The sequence below is a fragment of the Podarcis muralis genome, chromosome 10 (genome assembly GCF_964188315.1).
Source record: "Podarcis muralis chromosome 10, rPodMur119.hap1.1, whole genome shotgun sequence".
NCBI lineage: Eukaryota > Metazoa > Chordata > Lepidosauria > Squamata > Lacertidae > Podarcis > Podarcis muralis.
The window spans coordinates 65,106,734-65,126,665 of NC_135664.1; the positions used below are offsets into that span (position 1 = coordinate 65,106,734).

At 44.1% G+C, this 19,932-nt stretch overlaps 2 protein-coding genes across 3 annotated transcripts in view; one reads left to right on the forward strand and one right to left on the reverse strand.

Moving 5' to 3' along the window:
* Window positions 1–370: 370 nt before the first annotated feature.
* On the reverse strand, window positions 371–4,478 carry LOC144329014 (uncharacterized). The gene is made up of 3 exons (XM_077935314.1): window positions 4,324–4,478; window positions 2,849–2,969; window positions 371–822 (listed from the first exon to the last, which is right to left on the reverse strand). Exons 2-3 carry the CDS (start codon window positions 2,958–2,960, stop codon window positions 479–481), a joined length of 456 nt encoding a protein of 151 aa, XP_077791440.1. The 5' UTR covers window positions 2,961–2,969; window positions 4,324–4,478; the 3' UTR covers window positions 371–478.
* Window positions 4,479–12,353: 7,875 nt separating this feature from the next.
* Window positions 12,354–19,932, forward strand: part of GYS2 (glycogen synthase 2) — a 64,948-nt gene continuing 57,369 nt past the window's right edge. Inside the window, exon 1 of one of the 2 annotated variants that reach the window (XM_077935316.1) lies at window positions 12,354–12,915. In XM_077935316.1, coding sequence (XP_077791442.1) covers window positions 12,795–12,915 — 121 coding nt within the window. In that variant the 5' untranslated portion in view covers window positions 12,354–12,794. The remainder of the gene's footprint in view (window positions 12,916–19,932) is intronic. The other variant, XM_077935315.1, reaches the window with a different exon arrangement.

Consider the following 19,932-nt stretch of genomic DNA (forward strand, 5'->3'; position numbering starts at 1 on the left):
ATAGCTGTGGTGATGCATTTTCTCTCTCCTTTTTTGGTGATGTATAAATAGCCAGCCAAGCAGAGTATCTCCTGCAGGAAAAATAACACGTACTCTGGAAGGTTTCGGTCTATTTTAAAAGCAGGACAATAGCCTCCTTCGTAAAGAAAAGACACATGGCATGTAATTGGAAGGACTTTTAAGTCCTTTTTAACTGAAAATAATAATAATAATAATTCCTTTTATGAGAAGAGGCACCCAAGCAGAAGCATATACATTTTTGAAAGCGGGGGATGTTTAATAACCACAGCCAGGGCTGAATATATTATGGATTATTCTTAGGGCCAGAATTTGTAGTTTACCTGATTTGTTGGTTTCAACAGTGTTTTTGTGGTTTTTTTAGGGTTCTTTGTGGGTGCCTGAAATCGTTTCCCTAACCCAGTTATTGATATCTGTGCTACAAATGCCTGGCCCCTGGGATGGATTTGCTTTGCAAAGCTTAACAGTCTTCTCCCCACATCTCCCCACACAGCTCTATCATCCTGTCCAGTTTGGGTTTCAGCAGGGACTGCAGCATTTTGCTGCTGCTGCTCTGGGGACCCAGTTTCCCGGTATCGGCATCCAAGACGCCCCCCTGCCGTTTCCCGAATCGCAGTCCGAAAGGGTTGAAATTGAATTTGCTCCTGGTGAAGCGGAGCCTGCAAGAGATCTGGCTCTCGGTATCGCTCTCTTGGATGAGGTAGCAAAGGCTGGACGGGTCGGACGGGTTGAGAACCTCAGGGCCTCGGGCAGAGTGATAAGAATTCCTCTTGGCTTGGAAATCGTAGGCTGGATCTGCTGCATCTAGGAGGAAACTCGGGAACAATAAGCCTGTAGTGGTATTTGTGGTTGAGTGGAATGACCCAAGTTTAGTAATTCCATGGTTGTAAGATCTGGACAAACAGAGGAGCCACTTATGTAGTCTATCCTGCCAAAAAGGTCCGGCCTTGTTAGGCAAAACAGCTGGCCAAGCACAGGTGACTTTGGCATAGCATGTGTTGCTGGCACCCGGGCTGGGGCAAGTGTTGTGCTCCCTGGTGGACTGGGCAGCAGTCAGTCCCTTCAGCAGCCAGCATCTAATCATAGAATCATAGAGTTGGAATAGACCACAAGGGCCATCGAGTCCAACCCCCTGCCAAGCAGGAAACACCATCAGAGCACTCCTGACATATGGTTGTCAAGCCTCTGCTTAAAGACCTCCAAAGACGGAGACTCCACCACACTCCTTGGCAGCAAATTCCACTGTCGAACAGCTCTTACTGTCAGGAAGTTCTTCCTAATGTTTAGGTGGAATCTTCTTTCTTGTAGTTTGGATCCATTGCTCCGTGTCCGCTTCTCTGGAGCAGCAGAAAACAACCTTTCTCCCTCCTCTATGTGACATCCTTTTATATATTTGAACATGGCTATCATATCACCCCTTAACCTCCTCTTCTCCAGGCTAAATATGCCCAGCTCCCTTAGCCGTTCCTCATAAGGCATCGTTTCCAGGCCTTTGACCATTTTGGTTGCCCTCCTCTGGACACGTTCCAGTTTGTCAGTGTCCTTCTTGAACTGTGGTGCCCAGAACTGGACACAGTACTCCAGGTGAGGTCTGACCAGAGCAGAATACAGTGGCACTATTACTTCCCTTGATCTAGATGCTATACTCCTATTGATGCAGCCCAGAATTGCATTGGCTTTTTTAGCTGCCACGTCACACTGTTTGCAAGGAGTCTCTCCTTGCAAACTAGTTCCAACCTGGGAGCACAGAAACATGAAGCCAGGAGTGTTGGTTCACCCTCCTGTCTCTGCAGTGCAGCACCCTGGGCAACTCATGTGGCTCTGGCAGTGCTTTCCTGCCTTCCTCTTCCTCCCTCCTCGGTGGGCAGCGCTGGTGCCCTCCCTCTGCCCCCTCTTGGACAGACCAGGGGTGGGGTGGACATGGTCGTCCCTTTGCCAGCCATGAGAAGGAGGCACTGCTACTGCCCCAGCCCCAAAGGCCCGGTCCGGGAGCTACTTGCCTCCCCACAGCTCTGGCCTTGATGAGGAAGCCTATCGGGGGCACGCTACATGCTACACCACTGATCATAGGAGCTAACAGCTGGGGAATGTTCCTGAAGGAGAGAATGGATTCCAATTTGGGCAAACCCACTCATCTCTAAAGGTAAAGGGGACCCCTGACCATTAGGTCCAGTTGTGACCGACTCTGGGGTTGCAGTGCTCATCTCACTTTATTGGCCGAGGGAGCCGGCGTACAGCTTCTGGGTCATGTGGCCAGCATGACTAAGCCACTTCTGGCAAACCAGAGCAGCGCATGGAAATGCCGTTTACCTTCCCTCCGGAGCGGTACCTATTTATCTACTTGAACTTTGATGTGCTTTCGAACTGCTAGATTGGCAGGAGCAGGGACTGAGCAACAGGAGCTCGCCCCGTCGTGGGGATTCGAACCACCGACCTTCTGATCGGCAAGTCCTAGGCTCTGTGGTTTAACCCACAGCGCCACCCACGTCCTAGTCCCACATTCAAGGTGGCTGCCCAGCGTGTGACCAGCTTGCCGTGACCTGAAGTGGCAAGAGATCAGAATGAGCTGACTTTTGTCCAGAAGCTGCTATGCCCTTAGGGTTCAGCCCTCCAGATGTTTTGAACTACAATTCCCTTCATCCCTGACCACTGGTCCTGTTAGCTAGGGATAATGGGAGTTGTAGGCCAAAACATCTGGAGGGCTACAGGTTGGGGGTGCCTGGGTTAGATGGTGGAGAGAATAGAACACCCACAACCCGGGAATAAGAGAACCAGGGGAGAGACAAGGTAGGCAGGACAGACAGATGGATCAATAAGATGAAAGCCATACCTGAAAAATCAACCTGTAGGATGGATCTGATGTCCCCGTGAACAGGTTTCCCCCAAGTCCCATTCTGACCGATGACTGCCAGCAGGAAGGACAAAAGCAAAAGCCTGATCATGTCACAGTCCTGATTCGTAAGGGTCGGCGGAGTGAGGAAAGGCGAGAAGACAGAAGGCAAGTTAGTGACAAGCCTCTTCATCTTACTGCATTTTGCAAAGGAGAAGAGTCACAGCTCAGTGGTGGGTCATCTGCTCTGTCAGTCAATCCCTGGCATCTCCAATTAAGGCTGGGAAAGACTACCTCCGTGAAACTCTGCAGAGCTGCTGCCAGCCAGTGCAAGCACTACTGAGCCAGATGGACCAATGGTCTGACTTGGTAGAAGGCAGCTTCCTGGGTTCCTCTGAGTTCTGATCTTTAACCAAGGAACTCAGAGCCATGTACACGGAGAATCTGCGTATACACCACGGTATCCTCACAATGATTCTGTGCTATAGGTCAATCTGGCAAAAGCTTGTTTTTGTTTTGTTTTTGTTACTGTTAGTATTATACATGATGTCTTTGTTTTTAATTTATTGCATTCTATTCTTTTTCCTCCCTTCCCCTCACTTCCCTTTGTTTGTTAACATTGGAAAAAACAAAACGGTGTGTGTTTTTAAAAAAACTGGCAGACATTCTATGAGTTCACAGCTAAGAAAAGATTTGAACCAGAGATTCTGTTATATATTATACTCTTTTCACTATACTGGTCTGGTGCTCATAAGTTTTCAAAACTTTCCCAATCTTACTTAATTGTCATCTGGAAAGTAGCTAATTCCAACTAGCCATTAAGCCACCTTGAATTCTCTCTCTGGTGTGTGTGTGTGTGTGTCTGTGTAGTTTTGGAAAGGCAGGTTATAGACCGTAACAAATAAATAGCAATGCTCAGTGCTTTTTCTCCTCTAAAAAAAATGTTTAGGGGTACTCTCCATTTTCCTACTCATATTGAAATACTGCCCCTCAATGAGGCCAAACTTAGATTCATAAAATGTTTAGCTGTATGCGTACCCCCCAGAGAAAGCACTGGCAATGCTTACAGACTTTTATAATGAAAAATGCTTTCCCCACCGCATCTATCTCATTCATATCTGCAGTCATTCATTTTCATTATGTCTTTAGTTTTTGCATTTTACAAGCGGCAAACAGATCGTGAAATGCTAGACAAAGTACACACAAGTAAAGTGATGCATTACTGTATTTCTCTAACAGAACTTTTCCTAAAGCTCTTTCTAACTAACTCGGGTGTGAATTTGAATGAATGAATCAATGAATGAAAACAAATAAATAAAGCTAGGGGAAAAGGCAATAAAGAATGAGAGAAATGCCTCTGGCGATCTCAACGAATGCATGAAATAACATTGAGGAACTAATTCTGCCTTGAGAATTTTTGCAGCTGGTCCTTATGGATGCCAGACTCTTAGCACTTCAGAGTACAAAGAACTCACCTTAGTCAAGGAGTTATCTGCCTCTCTCCGCTTCTCTCTCTCGAAGCAGCAGCCCTCTGTGAAGAAGACTGTTTTGCCGATCCTCTTTTTGTAGGCTTCATGAAGCTGTGAGGTTCACACCAACCATGATTTAATAGCAAGAATAAAGTGGAACCCTCTTTTGCTCCCACAAAACAATCCAGCACCGATCATCATCATAACAACAGCGCCGCCTGCTGAACAGTGTTTGCAGTGCAGTCAAACACTTGCCGTGTTCTCGGGCTCAGCTGAGAATTCAGCTATAAGTTTGAACAGAACAGGACCAGGACTCTCATCCTATGCAAACTTATTGTCCATGCTTAACTCTTCTTCTTCTTCTTTTTCTTCTTCAGCGATCACTTACAGCTGAGTAAGATTGACTTCCATAAACACGGTTTTAACAATGAGTCTGTAAGTGACTGTGGAGGCCAATTCTGGATCCACACGTCCTTCCACAGTGGGGACATTGGTTCCCCTATCAAAAACGACCTTGTGACGCACCAGCACACATTGGATAAGGGGCATATTTTGAAGCTAGCAGGGACTGAAGGGCCCTGTTCTGCCCGCTGACTTGTTCCTCCTGCACAAGCTGTCAAAGGGCTCATGGACACATATATTCTTTTCTTTTTTAAAATTCATTTTCACTTTTAGCATTTATCATCATACATAAATCATAATCATTTTACAAATAGGATTCTCAGAATCCCCAGACTTCCTTCCATGGTTTCCCCAGATATTCTTTTCAAACTGCATCATATCCTATTCTCCATATTTTCTTAAAACTCAATTTTTATCATCGTTCTCTCTTCACTGCAAGTGTTTTCAAAATCCTGCTAATGTTTTCAATTGTTTACAGTGTTCTTTTTAAGTAACTTTTTAAAATTCCCCATTCTTTGTTAAATTTATTGACCTCTTAATCTCTGATTTTCCCAGTCATTTTCGCCAATTTGGCGTAGTCCATCATCTTTACCTGCCATCCTTCTTTTGTAGGTAGATTGTCCTCATTCCATCTTTGGGCAAGTAGCATCCACGCAGATGTTGTAGCATACATAAATAGTCTCTTCTGATCCTTTGGTATTTCTGGACCTAAAATTCCTAGTGAGAAAGCTTCAGGTTTTTTTTTACAAAAGTAATTTAAAACATTTTTTCCAATTCATTATAAATCATTTCCCAATATACCTTTGCTTTTTTACGTGTGGCAAAATGTGCCTTCTTTCTCTTTTCAGTTCCAACATGTATCTGTAGCAGTTCTATGCATTTTAGCTAGTTTAGTAGGAGTTGGGTACCAGCAATACATCGTCTTCATATACCGTATTTTTCCCTCTATAACACGCAGATTTTTTCTCCTAAAAAGGAAGGGGAAATGTCTGTGCGTGTTATAGAGCGAATGTGTGGTCCCTGGAGCCAAAAAATCAAGCAAAAGTCAAATCGCGCTTCACGGAGAAGGGAAACCTGAAAAGAGGAAGTGGCAGCTTTCCTGCATTCTGCCTCAGGGTCTTACTGCCCACCCTCCTCTGCTTCGTTGCTGTGTTTGCTGAAACGGAACAAAGAGCAGGGAAAGCCCCGCCCCTCCAGGCAAGCAGAGTGTCGTTCTTTCTAATTCCTCTCTGTGCTCCGGTGCTGCTGGGGGAGAGGGAGAGAGAGTGGGGGAGGGGGAGGGAGAGAGAGGGGGGGAGGGAGAGAGAGGGGGGAGGGAGGGAGGGGGAGAGAGAGAGAGAGAGAGAGAGAGAGAGAGAGAGAGAGAGAGAGATGGCTGGCTTGGGGGGGGGGACTTTTGCCTATCTTTCCTCCCACCCGTTATCCCTCTCCAGCATTCTTAGCCAGCTGCTTCTCTGCACACCCCTCTCATGTCCCTTCTTTGTTTTTCCTTCGCTCCCCACTTAAAATGTGGTTACAAAGCATAGATCAACATGGATCCTCAGGATCTTTGCATTGGGTCACCCCAAATTCACCATCAGATCACATAGCATGTCCATGGCTACAGCCTGCACCAAAAAAATCACGCACCCACTGTTGCCTGGGGCTGCAATGGTGCAAAAACGTGGTTAAAAAGCATGGATCCACAGGGATCCTCAGGATCTTTGCATTGGGTCACCCCAAATTCACCATCAGATCACATGTCTGTGGCCACAGCATGAAGCACAAAAATGATACATCCACTGTTTCATTCAGAATGTTTTTTCCCTTGTTTTCCTCCTCTAAAAACAATGTGCGTGTTATGGTCAGGTGCGTGTTATAGAGCGAAAAATACGGTACTTCTCTTTCAGCGTACAACATGCTGTGAATTTTAAATCTTCCCTCCATAACTTTTCCCATGATGCCAATTATTATTATATCCAATATCCCTTGCCCACATGGACACATATAGTCTCACCCTTCAGCATCATTAAATAGGACCTGAATGCACCTGCAGGCAGAAGGTCCCAGGATCATTTCCCAGTGTCTCCAGGTGGGGCTTGGAATGGACCCAGCCTGGAATCCCGAGAGCCACTGCCAGTCAGTGTAGGTGGTGTTGAGATTTCCATTCCACCTTAAGGAGCAGACGTGTGGAACTGTTGTGTGTCACATGTCTGTTTACATTCCAGCATAGTATGCTGGGAACTTCCATTGTGTATATGTTGTTTAGTCGTTTAGTCGTATCCGACTCTTCGTGACCCCATGGACCAGAGCACGCCAGGCACTCCTGTCTTCCACTGCCTCCTGCAGTTTGGTCAAACTCATGCTGGTAGCTTCGAGAACACTGTCCAACCATCTCGCCCTCTGTCATCCCCCTCTTCTTGTGCCCTCAATCTTTCCCAACATCAAGGTCTTTTCCAGGAAGTCTTCGCTACTCATGAGGTGGCCAAAGTATTGGAGCCTCAGCTTCAGGATCTGTCCTTCCAGTGAGCACTCAGGGCTGATTTCCTTAAGAATGGATCGGTTTGATCTTCTTGCAATCCATGGGACTCTCAAGAGTCTCCTCCAGCACCATAATTCAAAAGCATCAATTCTTCGGCGATCAGCCTTCTTTATGGTCCAGCTCTCACTTCCATACATCACTACTGGGAAAACCATATCTTTAACATTGTGTGTATAGCTTTTGTTTTTCCTGTCTCTCAAGACGTCGAGAGAGACGACACGTTTCTTTGTCCTGTTTTATGATTAATAAATCTGTAGCTGTAGTATGCTTTCACAAGCCTCACGCCTATTCTATGTGTGCAGTTTGATCTGCTGATAGTGTGCCCTGGCTTTGAAGCCCGGGTCACTGATTTACGTCGGAGCAGAGGTCGATGGGTCTTTGCAGCAGAACGGCTGGAAGGCGATGACCCAGCTGGGGCTAGCCAGCTGGCCTTGCGACCCTCTGCATGCAGACAGATGGTGCTGAACTGAATGGGCTAATGGTCTGGTTTGGTCCAAGGCAGCATCCTTTGTTCCTAAGGTTCAATCACAATTCAGAGTGTTTCTGCGAAAGAGCCCTTCTTGCCTGTTTCTCAGTTCATCTTCTTGCAGACGTCATCCTCCAGGACACTGTTGAGGAAGTTTTGGTCCAGAATGCACCATTAGCATTTAATTTTAAAAAATCCTTTGTATCCATCTCTAGCTTTCCCCCCTCCGCCTCCCTTCCCTGGTTTCTTTGTTTGATGTCCTGCCAGAAGAATTGCCCCAGATATCTTACAAACTTGCTCCCCTTTTTGTGATGTATTCATTGGTGCCAACATTTTGCCCTATTGTGGCTTTTGAACGTTCTCTCTCTCTCTCTCATGAATCAACATGGATGGCTACTTATTTTTTTTTGTGCTTCATGATGAAATTGCTGCCACAGATCTTCTAAAAGTCCTGTTCCTATCAGAGAATTCCATAGGAAAGTCATCACCAATGGCGCTAGATGCACGTGGATGACATAAAAGGAATGCAACTTGGGAGTGGCGGAAGGGAGAGAATTAGGCTGACATCGAAAGCGGCTTGGCGTAAATCTGTAGAAGTCGTTTTTTCCGCCAGCCATCCTCCTGAAGCACATATCTCAAGGCTCATAGGAACATCGGAATAAGATGCTTGGTCCATCTACACTGACTGGCAGAAGAAATTCTCCATGATTTTGGCCTTACCTGGAGAGGTCAGGGATTGACTCTGGATGCAAAGTCGCTGCCCTATCACTCAGCTATATCTGATCTTTCCCCTATAATTCAGGACTAGAAAGGTGGCAAGACTCCAGTGGTAAGGCAATAGGTTTAAATGGGTGTGTAGTGACCTCTGCTGGTATGCCAAAGCAATGAAAACCCTTGATGTGTTTTCTTGTTGTTGTTTTTCTTTTTTCCACCCCTTTTTAAAATTTATTAACATTCTTATGTCACATATGTATACATTATCATATTACATTACAGGGCATATTATAATACAATTTCCAGCATTTATACGAAGTTTATATACCAAATGTATGTACCTAAAGAAAGAACAAAGAAAGAACAAAGACATAAAGCCATTTCAAAATAATATTTGTACCAACACTACAGACTTCCTATCAATCTCGTTGTATATACTTTTTTTACAAATGAATGTACTCTTATTATTGTATATTTCTTTGCATTTTATCTAATACATTCCTGACTCAATATGTACCCTTAATCTTGTTTCTTGAGTTGAGCTGATGTGTTTTCTTAAGCATTTTGCATCAAGGGTACTTGTGTGACCTCCTTTATAGCGAGGATGGTAATATGGCGCACTGAGCAAGGACAAAATTGGCACACACCCCCCACTTGGAATAGGTACCTACATAAATAAATATACCATATTTTCGCTCCTTAAGACACACTTTTCCCCTCCTAAAAAGTGAGGGGAAATGTGTGTGCGTCTTATGGAGCGAATGCAGGGGGGAGGCAGGCGGGGAAAGCCCCCAAGAGCCACACACAAGCTCCGCGCGGCTCTTGCGGGCTTTTCCCCGAGGAGGGAGAAGGGACTGACACCTTAAAGGGTGTGCAGCTCCTGTGGGCTTTTGCAGGAGGTGGGGGAAGTCAGTCCCTTCTCCCTCCTCGTAGAAAAGCCCGCAGGAGCCGTGTGCTCCTTAAAGGGTGTGCGGCTCCTGTGGGCTTTTGCGGGAGGTGGGGAATACTCCCAGAGCTTGTCGGGCCTGGCGGGGGAAGCCCGCTGCCCTGCGGAGGCTTTGCGCCACTACCCCAGAAGCCAGAAGAGCTAGAGAGAGTGGTGCGCCTTATGGAGCGAAAAATATGGTAGGTTGCATTATTATTATTATTATTATTATTATTATTATTATTATGTGCCCCCTCAGCCCTGTGCGGGGCAGCCGCTTGCACCACCCAAAATCTGGAGTGGGCTGTCTGGTCTAAGAGGAAGAATAACCCCAAAAAGGGAGGCTGCGGGCATAAATAATAAATAAGATGATGATGATGATGATTGATGTCTGCTTGGGCTTTTCCCACCAGTATAACCATCCTTGGGAGTGAAGGGGAGCTATACTATACGTCTTCCCCCCGCCCCAACTAACATGGATGATAGCATCTTCATGTAGGGAATTTTCTTGATGGAAATGCTGTGTAGCCTAGTGGTTAGAGTGTTGGGCTCGGAGCTGGGAGACCAGGGTTTGAATCCCCACTCAGCCATAAAGCTCATGGGGTGGCCTTAGATCAGGGTTGTTTTGAGGGGAAATTATTATTATTATTATTATTATTATTATTATTATTATTAATATACCGCCCTATACCCGGAGGTCTCAGGGTGGTTCACAGAAAAGATCAACATAAAAACCACAATATATATACTCAAAATAAAAACAACAACCCAGTAACACACACACACCAGAGCCACATTTTAAAAGGGTATAGGATGTCAATCAGGTCAACCAAACGCCTGGTTAAAAAGGAACGATTTTGCCTGGTGCCTAAAGGTGTATCATGAAGGCGCCAGGTGAACTTCTCTGGGGAGAGCATTCCACAGACAGGGAGCCACTGCAGAGAAGGCCCTGTTCTCGTGTTGCCACCCTCCACACCTCTTGAGGAAGAGGCACTCGAAGAAGGGCCTCAGAAGATTATCTCAGGGTCCGGGTAGGTTCATATGGGAAGAGGTGGTCCTTGCAGTATTGCGGTCCTGAGTCATTTAAGGCTTTATAGATCAAAACCAAGACTTTGAATTGGGCCCGGAAACTACGTAACTGGTAGCCACTGCAGCCAGACCAGGATCGGTGTAATATGCTCAAACCATCTTGCTCCGGTGAGCAACCCAACTGCTAAATTCTCCACTAGCCTGAAGTTTCCGAACTGTCTTCAGAGGAAATGAGGAGGAGGAGATCCAAACTTGCTACCGTGAGCATCTTGGGTAATAAATGCATAAAAGAAAATAGAAATAAAGGTTTAGCCCTACAGACCCAACGTGATTTACCAAATCCAATCCTCTCCTTCTCACCTCTTCATATGTTTTTATTTATTTATTACTTAGGATCAGGAGATACAGTCATTGATTTCCAGTTTCAGTCCTAAATATATGCACACTTAAAAACAAAACAAAAAACTATACTATGTTGAGAGTCAAAGAAAATATTATTTTACATCCATAGTCCGCTAGAGGGACCCCTCTTCATTTAGCTTGCTAGTTGTGGATGATCTAAGATAGGGTTGCCAAATTTCAATAAGTGAAAATCTGGACACAAAGGTTTTTGAGCTTTTCGTGAATAATCTCAAAAAAGAGAGACGTTTTTGAACTATTTTAAAGGAAATTCACCAAAATCTACATCTGGATTTTCCTGGACATTCTAGTGATTCCCACCCAGACACTGCTTCCGACGGCCGGATCTTGGCAATGTATGGCAATGTATCTAAGATGGCTTTTGCCAACCTGGTTTCCTTCAGATGTTGTAGACGACAACTCCTATCAGTCCGAGTTGTCATTCAAAACATCTGGAGGGAACCAGGCTGGTGAAGACTTGATTTCAGAGATGGTACTCTTCCATGCGGGTGGCGCTGTGGGTTAAACCACAGAGCCTAGGGCTTGCCAATCAGAAGGTTGGCGGTTCAAATCCCCGCGACGGGGTGAGCTCCCGTTGCTCGGTCCCTGATCCTGCCAACTTAGCAGTTCAAAAGCACGTCAAAGTGCAAGTAGATAAATAGGTACCGCTCCGGCAGGAAGGTAAACGACATTTCTGTGCGCTGCTCTGGTTTGCCAGAAGCAGCTTAGTCATGCTGGCCACATGACCCGGAAGCTGTACGCCGGCTCCCTCGGCCAATAAAGCGAGATGAGCACCACAACCCCAGAATCGGCCACGACTGGACCTAAGGGTCAGGGGTCCCTTTACCTTTACCTTTTATGTCTACAATAAGGAGGATAAATCATGCCAAGATGGCAAATATATTTGTATCAGCTTGATTTGCAAGAATGCATTCAAATCCCGCTTGCCTCGGCCTGGGATGTAGGTTTATCTTTGATCACTGAAGTGCAGACGAAAACAAAGAAAGTAATACAATAATTTGGAACTGTGGGTGAAAAAATAGTAGAAATGTTAGAAATACAGTGAGTCTAATCGAAAGTCAAATGTGTTTATTTTGTTTTGTTTCCTCCCCCTTTCTTTCTTTTTTCCTTACCTCCCCCTTCCCCTCCCCTTTTTCTTCTTCCTTCTCTCTTTTTTTGTGTCTTGGTCTTCCTCTTTTTGATTTGTTAAGAAGGAGATAAAGAGATAAAAGTGTAATACGAAAACTTCAGTAAGTCAAAAGTGATGTTGTGTAATTTTTCTATTACTATTTATATATTGTTAAAATCGGTGAATTGTAATGAATTGATGTGACAATTGCTGTGGTTTTTTTCCTTTGCTACTGTTGAATTCGAAATAATGTATTATTCTTCTCTTTAAAAAATAAAAGGGGGGAAATAAAAAAATAAAATAAAATAAATGATCGCTGAAGTGCAGAACATCCACACCTCTGGGAAGAGTTTTGATCTGGGATTTCTCCACGTGCCTCTCTGGAAATTTGGGCAGGGCTCCAACTGGGTGGCATTAAGGCAGACACCTCCCTCCTGCAGGATTGGCTTAAGGCAATTCACAGCCCTTTGGCTTATTCCTGAGTCTGGGGGCTTTCAGGAATGCTGAGCGATGAGTCCGGTGGCAATTCTTTACTACTGATCTGGGGCCCGTTCTTGCCCTCGCCGGACAGCTTGGATTTCACCCCCTCCCCCTTCCAGCCAGCAATAACAGCAGCAGCAGAAGCCTCTTCGGACAAGCCGGGGGGATTTTGCTGAGCCAATTTAAAGGCTGGTGGGTCAGGCCGTTTTCTAAAACTCATTAGCTGTCAAGCTCTCTGGGCAAGTTTCGCTTCTTCTTGAAACCTCTTTGGGCTTTGTTTCCAGGCGGTGCTAAACAAGGAGATACTCCCAGCAGCAGGAGGAAAATATCTTCTTCTTCTTTTTTTAAAGGCATAAAGGCTGTAAGGACTGAGTTGTGCCGTGTAACCCAAGCAATAGCCCCAGCATCACCAATGCCTCTGGTACGATCGCTCTCCGTCACCTCTCTCAATGGGCTTCCGCAGTGGGAAGACGAAGATCTCCCAGTGGAGGATTTATTACTCTTCGAAGTGGCTTGGGAAGTGACTAATAAAGGTTTGTACTCCTCCTCTTCTTCTTCATCTGCCTGTGAGCTACGGGTAGTATTTTACTTCTGGTTGCCTTAGCACTGGAATCCGGGGAGTTAGAATTGGGGTTCCAATCTTTATTTGCTTGTCTTTAAAAAGTGTTCCAGACCTCATTGTTACCTATCCAATGATGGGCTATATAGTATCACGAAACCATGAAAATTAAACCCAAACTTCCGAATATAAAGCAGAAATCAACAAGAGCGTTTCAAACACCGGGGTTAAAAACACAGGACAGCAGAGCAGAACCTTTCAGATTCCAGCTTGAAGCCTGATCCTCATATGCTTTTAATTAAGGTATTGGAGTTTATATATTCCAGGCTGAAACTGCAACTCTACATGTTATAAATTAAGGGCTGGAGAAACACAGTTAAAATATTAATTAACGTTTTTGTTCATTAAGAACTGGAGAAGCCAAAGGTTATTTTAAGAGTAGTCCATCCTTTCGTAAAGATAAGGAGACAAGGAACAGGTGTGCATTTATTTGCAGGGAGCGTGGCATGAGATGGGCACATGTAACTCACTGTACGTGGTGCCCACTGTGATTCGCTATGTGTCGCAGTTTTTGCAAACAGGTTAGAGCTTGAACATTCTCGCTCAGTCCATGGGATTCTCAGCAGAAATATATTTCGTTCATTCCCAGAGTGTAGCCGAGCTGGTGAATTGTGAACAAATTGGAGTACAAATTGGAAATCACCACCATTTTAAAAAAGAAAAGAAAGAAACAGAGAACATTGCAAGCCCCTTCCCTGAAATTTTACCTTCTAGATGTTTGGGGGATATACCTTGAAACAATTTCCCATCTTGGTGATCCGTTTTCAAGTAATAAGTATTGAATGCATTACTTTAGTGTTTATTCCCTTCCTTCACTTATATGAAAAGGAACCACATTGCCCATGATTGGGAAGACAGGTGAATAATCTGGGGAATATTTTACTGAGGCTCCTGCCTTCCTACATTCCTCAATTTTGTTTCAATTCTAGCACAAAGGTAACTTTCTGCTCTGCTTGTGTGGGATGCTAGAATTTGGAAACAGGTTCAGATGCTGGTGGCTTTTCATTCTGTTAAGATCTGCTATTAACATAGAAGTATCTGTCTGTTAGGAGTCTGACTGCACTTATTTTGTCCTTCTAAATTTATTTGGCGAGATTTCCACTCTTAACACGATTGCTTTCACTGTGTCGCCACATTAAGACGCTTTCCTATTTGCATCCATTAATCCATCTCTGCATTTCAGAGTTGGAGTGATTGTTGAATTTGCCAGTTCAGAACCAGTTCAGACAGCCTTTGTTATGCAGCAAGGTCCACTTCAGGGTGACTTTTCAGTTTTAACTTTGGCACGGCAAGTAGGGATGGGGGAAGAAATCCAATTTGGGTTGCACTTAAAGGTGAACCTCCCCGATTTGCACGTTCCGAAACACTACAAAAAACTGACGCATGATGATCCTTGGACTTTTGCACTTCTCCTTATTTGTAAAATGTAATGTGAACAAAAGGAGCTTGTGCAAAAAATTAATAATGTATATATTCGTGAATACAGTATATAAAAATGCATGATATTAGGGGAAATTGCTTTGCAGAAATGTGTAAATTGCATACAAAAATGTGTCTCTTAGGAGCGAAATCACACTAAAACGACAATGAATTTTCGTGAGGATTTTTTGGGGGGTGAAATGGGATGTGGGAATGTGGAGAACAGAAGAGAGGGGAAATGAGAACTGAGAGGAACCAAAATTGAAAGATATGCCCATCCCTCATGGCAAGCGGGTCTTTGGAATTGCCATATATAGGAACTCTCTGTGACTCACCATGTTTCAAAGGTTTTCGGAGAAGCAATGAACCACAATTCTGACATGTGTTAGAGAATCTGCATATCAACCTAACCGAAAACTCAGCTTAAGCCTTTACTATGATAAGAAAAAGATGTGCAATTTGTGTCCCTCGAATAGTTGCATGGTGGATGCTAGGCTTAAAAACTATGTTCTCTTGAAGCATTTCCCTTCTTTCTGAAGGATAAAAGTAGCTGCTCCCAATCTTGCCATCATCTACAATTCTGCTTTGCCACTTATTATCATTTTTCTTGGATGCTTAGAATTAGAAGTGAAACAAATTTATTCCCCCAATTTTCCCAAATTTGTTTCCCCGATTTCTCCTGTTTCCCAAAATGTTTTGTGCTGCTAAACCTCCATATTTTCCCTGAATATTTCACATTTTGGGGCATATCCGTGAATATTTGATATCTACAGTGGTACCTCAGGTTAAGTACTTAATTCATTCTGGAGGTCCGTTCTTAACCTGAAACTGTTCTTAACCTGAAGCACCACTTTAGCTAATGGGGCCTCCTGCTGCTGCCACGCTGCTGGAGCACGATTTCTGTTCTTACCTTGAAGCAAAGTTATTAACCTGAAGCACTATTTCTGGGTTAGCGGAGTGTGTAACCTGAAGCGTATGTAACCTGAAGCGTATGTAACCCGAGGTACGACTGTATAGCATTTGGCATTGTATTTTACCTCAAAAATTGAGAACATTGGAAAACAGTCATATAGCATCTGACAGATGACATGCAACTGTATTTAATATTTCACCACAGATGGCAAGTGTGCTGCATGCAGTGCAACCACAAAGATTTGAATTTATAAATTCCAAACTCAGAATGGCAAAAATTGCAAGTGTTGGCGAGCTTAGAATATTCGCAAATGATAGTTTCAGCTTGAATGGGTTTGGCCTCCGGGTTGCTAATGGGTGATGAAGGGTAAGTTTGAAGGGCTTGTTTTTACTTCAACCTTTGAGTGAATCAAACCTGGTTTTGCATCCTAGAGAGGCACCCAAATTATATCACACTCGAGACACGCAAGCTGAATTTTGCGTCGTCTCAGTACAATTATGTTGCCTCTGTCTTTTTTCCTGGTGGAGACCTGTGTTCTTTTTAAAAACGTAACGGATGCTACTAGGAGCCATTCTGGTGCAGCGTTCTGGGCAGAGACCCGAGTTCAAATCCGTGCTGCGACACAAAAGCGTAATAGGTAAACCCTGGGCTGTGAGAATAAATGATGGGCTCCATGGGCATTTCCTCCAGCTCCTTAGAAAAGTTATAAAGAGATTTCTCTTTATGATGTAGCTGCATGTTTCAAAGGCCAGGGCATTGTTTGTATTCCACAAAACATGCAGAGCCCAGCTGGGGAACGACACCCCCCCCATGCCATAGTGTAAATGAGTTACAATGAGTAAATGATTGACCTCCCCTCTCGTTCTCTGTGTGTGGCTAAAGGTAAAGATTTCAGCTGAGAGAGTCGTTTGTAAAAACTGAAATCTTAACCCGCAGGAGGACAAATATTAGGCTGGTCTCTGAAAACACATTGTCGAGGGCTGAAATTCTTCTCAGTAGTGCTGGAGACCGAAAAACAACATGGAAACATATCGGGGACTTCCGATGCTCTTTGTGATCATAGAATCATTGAACTGTAGAATTCATCTCGTCCAACCCCCTGCAATGCAGGAATATAAGTGTTAATATATAGATAATAAGTGGGAATATATATAGGTTGAGCAGGAAATGATCAAGCACACAGGCAACTTGATAGTAGTGCAGTAAGGCTGAAATTTACACTCATTTAAATTGTGCTCATTCAGCTTTACGTACAGAGGTAAAAAAGGTAAAGGTAAAGGTACCCCTGCCCGTACGGGCCAGTCTTGACAGACTCTAGGGTTGTGCGCCCATCTCACTCAAGAGGCCGGGGGCCAGCGCTGTCCGGAGACACTTCCGGGTCACGTGGCCAGCGTGACATCGCTGCTCTGGCGAGCCAGAGCCGCACACGGAAACGCCGTTTACCTTCCCGCTAGTAAGCGGTCCCTATTTATCTACTTGCACCCGGGGATGCTTTCGAACTGCTAGGTTGGCAGGCGCTGGGACCGAGCAGCGGGAGCGCACCCCGCCGCGGGGATTCGAACCGCCGACCTTTCGATCGGCAAGCCCTAGGCGCTGAGGCTTTTACCCACAGCGCCACCCGTGTCCCCCCTACAGAGTGGGGGACACCCACTCTGAGTGTCCCACGTACAGAGGTACCTCGGGTTAAGTACTTAATTCGTTCTGGAGGTGTGTTCTTAACCTGAAACGGTTCTTAACCTGAAGCACCACTTTAGCTAATGGGGCCTCCTGCTGCCGCCGCGCCGCCACAGCATGATTTCTGTTCTCATCCTGAAGCAAAGTTCTTAACCTGAGGTAATATTTCTGGGTTAGTGGAGTCTGTAACCTGAAGCGTATGTAACCTGAAGCGTATGTAACCCGAGGTACCACTGTACTTGGTGAAACATAAGTTTAAAAAAGTCAAAGGGGGTGGAAAGGGGCAGGCATCTGTGGGGGGGAAGACATTAGCAATCTCACCTGCCATTGCACCCAATGTGTTTTGAGTATAGGCAATTTTCGCTTCAGGCGTGATCCCCGCAACGTGACCGCTGAGCAAGTTGCGGGCTTACTGTACATACTACTTATCAAACCTTTATTAGGCATTATGCAAATAAAACCATAAAAGAGAAAATAGCATATAAAAGCCTTGAAATATATATAGAAAGGCAGCAGTTGGCTACATACATATTTATATATATACATATAAAATCAGTGGTTTTCCTTGTTAACCTGCTCCTTGGAGGACTGCTACCAAAAACTCGGCTACCCCCGCCGTTACCCTTTGGTCAACGTCGGATAGGCAGAATCCCACACATTCACCTTGCTGGGGTTCCAGACCACCCAAAAGAGGGGACAGCACGCGTTGACGGAGCGTACTGTACAATGGGCAATGAAAGAGAATATGCTCTACAGTGTCCGGGACATTCATAGAACATCTGCAGAATCTCTTGTTTCTGGGAATGTTTTGATATCTTCCCCTGACAAATGCTGAGGGAAAAACATTCAAACGGGCCAGCATAAAAGCCCTACGTTGGGCTGGGATTATTAATTTAGTGACATAATTGGCTCTGCTGTCTAAGATATTTAAATCATAGAATATGGGGGAGCAAATTTTGTTTACAGCTGCCATAATATTTTGTCTCTCGACATCCTTTAGTCTAATTAGGATATTATGGAAAATGTATTGCTCATTAGAATTGTACAGGGGCTCCAGCTCGATGCCTAAAGATTCAATCTTTTTTTCGAGGTACTGATACCATCTTGATTTATAGGAGTCTTTGAGCAAATCAGCGAGCAGACTTGATGGAGGGCAGCGAAAATGGCAGCGTAACCAGTACTTTATTGAGGTGGACCAGGCCCAATATTCCATTGTGTGTATGCCTATTTCTGCACACATTGTTTCATATTTGATCACAGCTGGGAGTCCAAGAATACGCCTCAGAAAGCTGGAGTGAATCTTTTTTAAATCACTGTTATATGCTTGGACCCATAGCGGGATTCCATAGAATATCTGGGATTGCACTTTTGTTTGAAATATCTGATTGGCCGCAGGAATAAATTGATTGCCTTTCTGATAATAAAAACGGGCAACTGCTGATGAGGTGCACTTTGCCTGTTTTATGGCATTTGTGCGATGACTTGCCCACCCTAAATTGCTCTGGAATAAGATTCCCAGATACCTATAGATTTTCACTTGTTGGATTTCTTGCCCTCTTATTTTCCATTTCTCTAATTTCCAACCATTCGAGAAGACCAAAATTTTTGTCTTCTCATAATTTATAGAGAGTTTGTTACATTCACAGTAAAGGATCAGAGAAGATATAAGACGTTTCAGACCCAAGCTTGTTAATGATAGTAGGACAGCATCGTCTGCGTATAATAAGAGAGGGACTGGTTTCTGATTAAGTTTAGGGGCATGTGATTCTATTTTTTGAAGGTGATCTGGCAAGTCTGATAAAAATAAATTAAATAGAAAGGGGGCAAGAATACACCCTTGTTTTACCCCTTTCGAGTTTGGGATGTCTGATGAAAGGTGACCTTTGGTGTTAAGTTTGACTTGACAGGTATTGGAAGAGTATAGATTTTGTATTAGAATCAATAAGCGCTGATCAATTTTTAATTCTGCGAGTTTCCTCCACAGCTTTGGGCGGTCAATTGAGTCGAATGCACCACGAAAATCCACAAAAGCAGCATATATCTTAGATTGCCTTTGGGATCTGTATTTTTCAACCAAATGCATAAGTATAAGGCAGTGGTCTAATGTAGAGCAACCTTTGGAGAAACCTATTTGTTCTTTCCCTGGTAAATTTAGGTTTTTCATCCAGGTAAGGAGTTTAGATAAGAGGTGCTTAGCGTAGATTTTCCCTATCACTGATAGTAGGCTTATCGGTCTATAATTCCTTGGTTCTTTTGGGTCGCCATTTTTAAAGATTGGGATAATTATTGATCTTAGCCATATCTCAGGTATGATCCCATATTTATCTATGAGAGTAAACAATTGAGCTAAGGGTTCTGCCCACCAATCTATATAGGTCTTGAATAATTCTATTGGTAGACCGTCTGGCCCAGGAGATTTCCCCGATTTGAAGTTTTTAACTATCTCTCTAATTTCCTCTTCTTCTACCCTTGGCCACTCCTGGAGTTTATTGATTTTATTTTTAGTGGTCTCATTTCCTTTAGGTTCACTGTGTAGATTGTTAAATACAGATGTAAAGTATTGGGACCATTTGGATCCTGCAATTGGTGGTAGAGTTAGTTGATTTTCGGCTTTCAATCCTCCGTACACTAGGTTCCAGAACGCTTTGTTGTTTTTACTCTGAATTGAGTCGAGTAATTGTAGCCATTTTTGGGTTGCATATTTCTGTTTCTTTTCGGCCAGAATGTAATGATATTTTCTTTTTTCATCAAGATAAGAGGGCTCTAGTTTAGTGCGATTATTTTTAAATATTTGGCGCAGTTTTCTTTTTAGCTGGAAACATTCATCATCAAACCAAGGGCTAGTGCTATGTTTAAGTACCCAAACTTTAGGTGGAGTACTAAGCTCTACGAACATTTGGAAGATTTCATTATAAATTTTCGGAA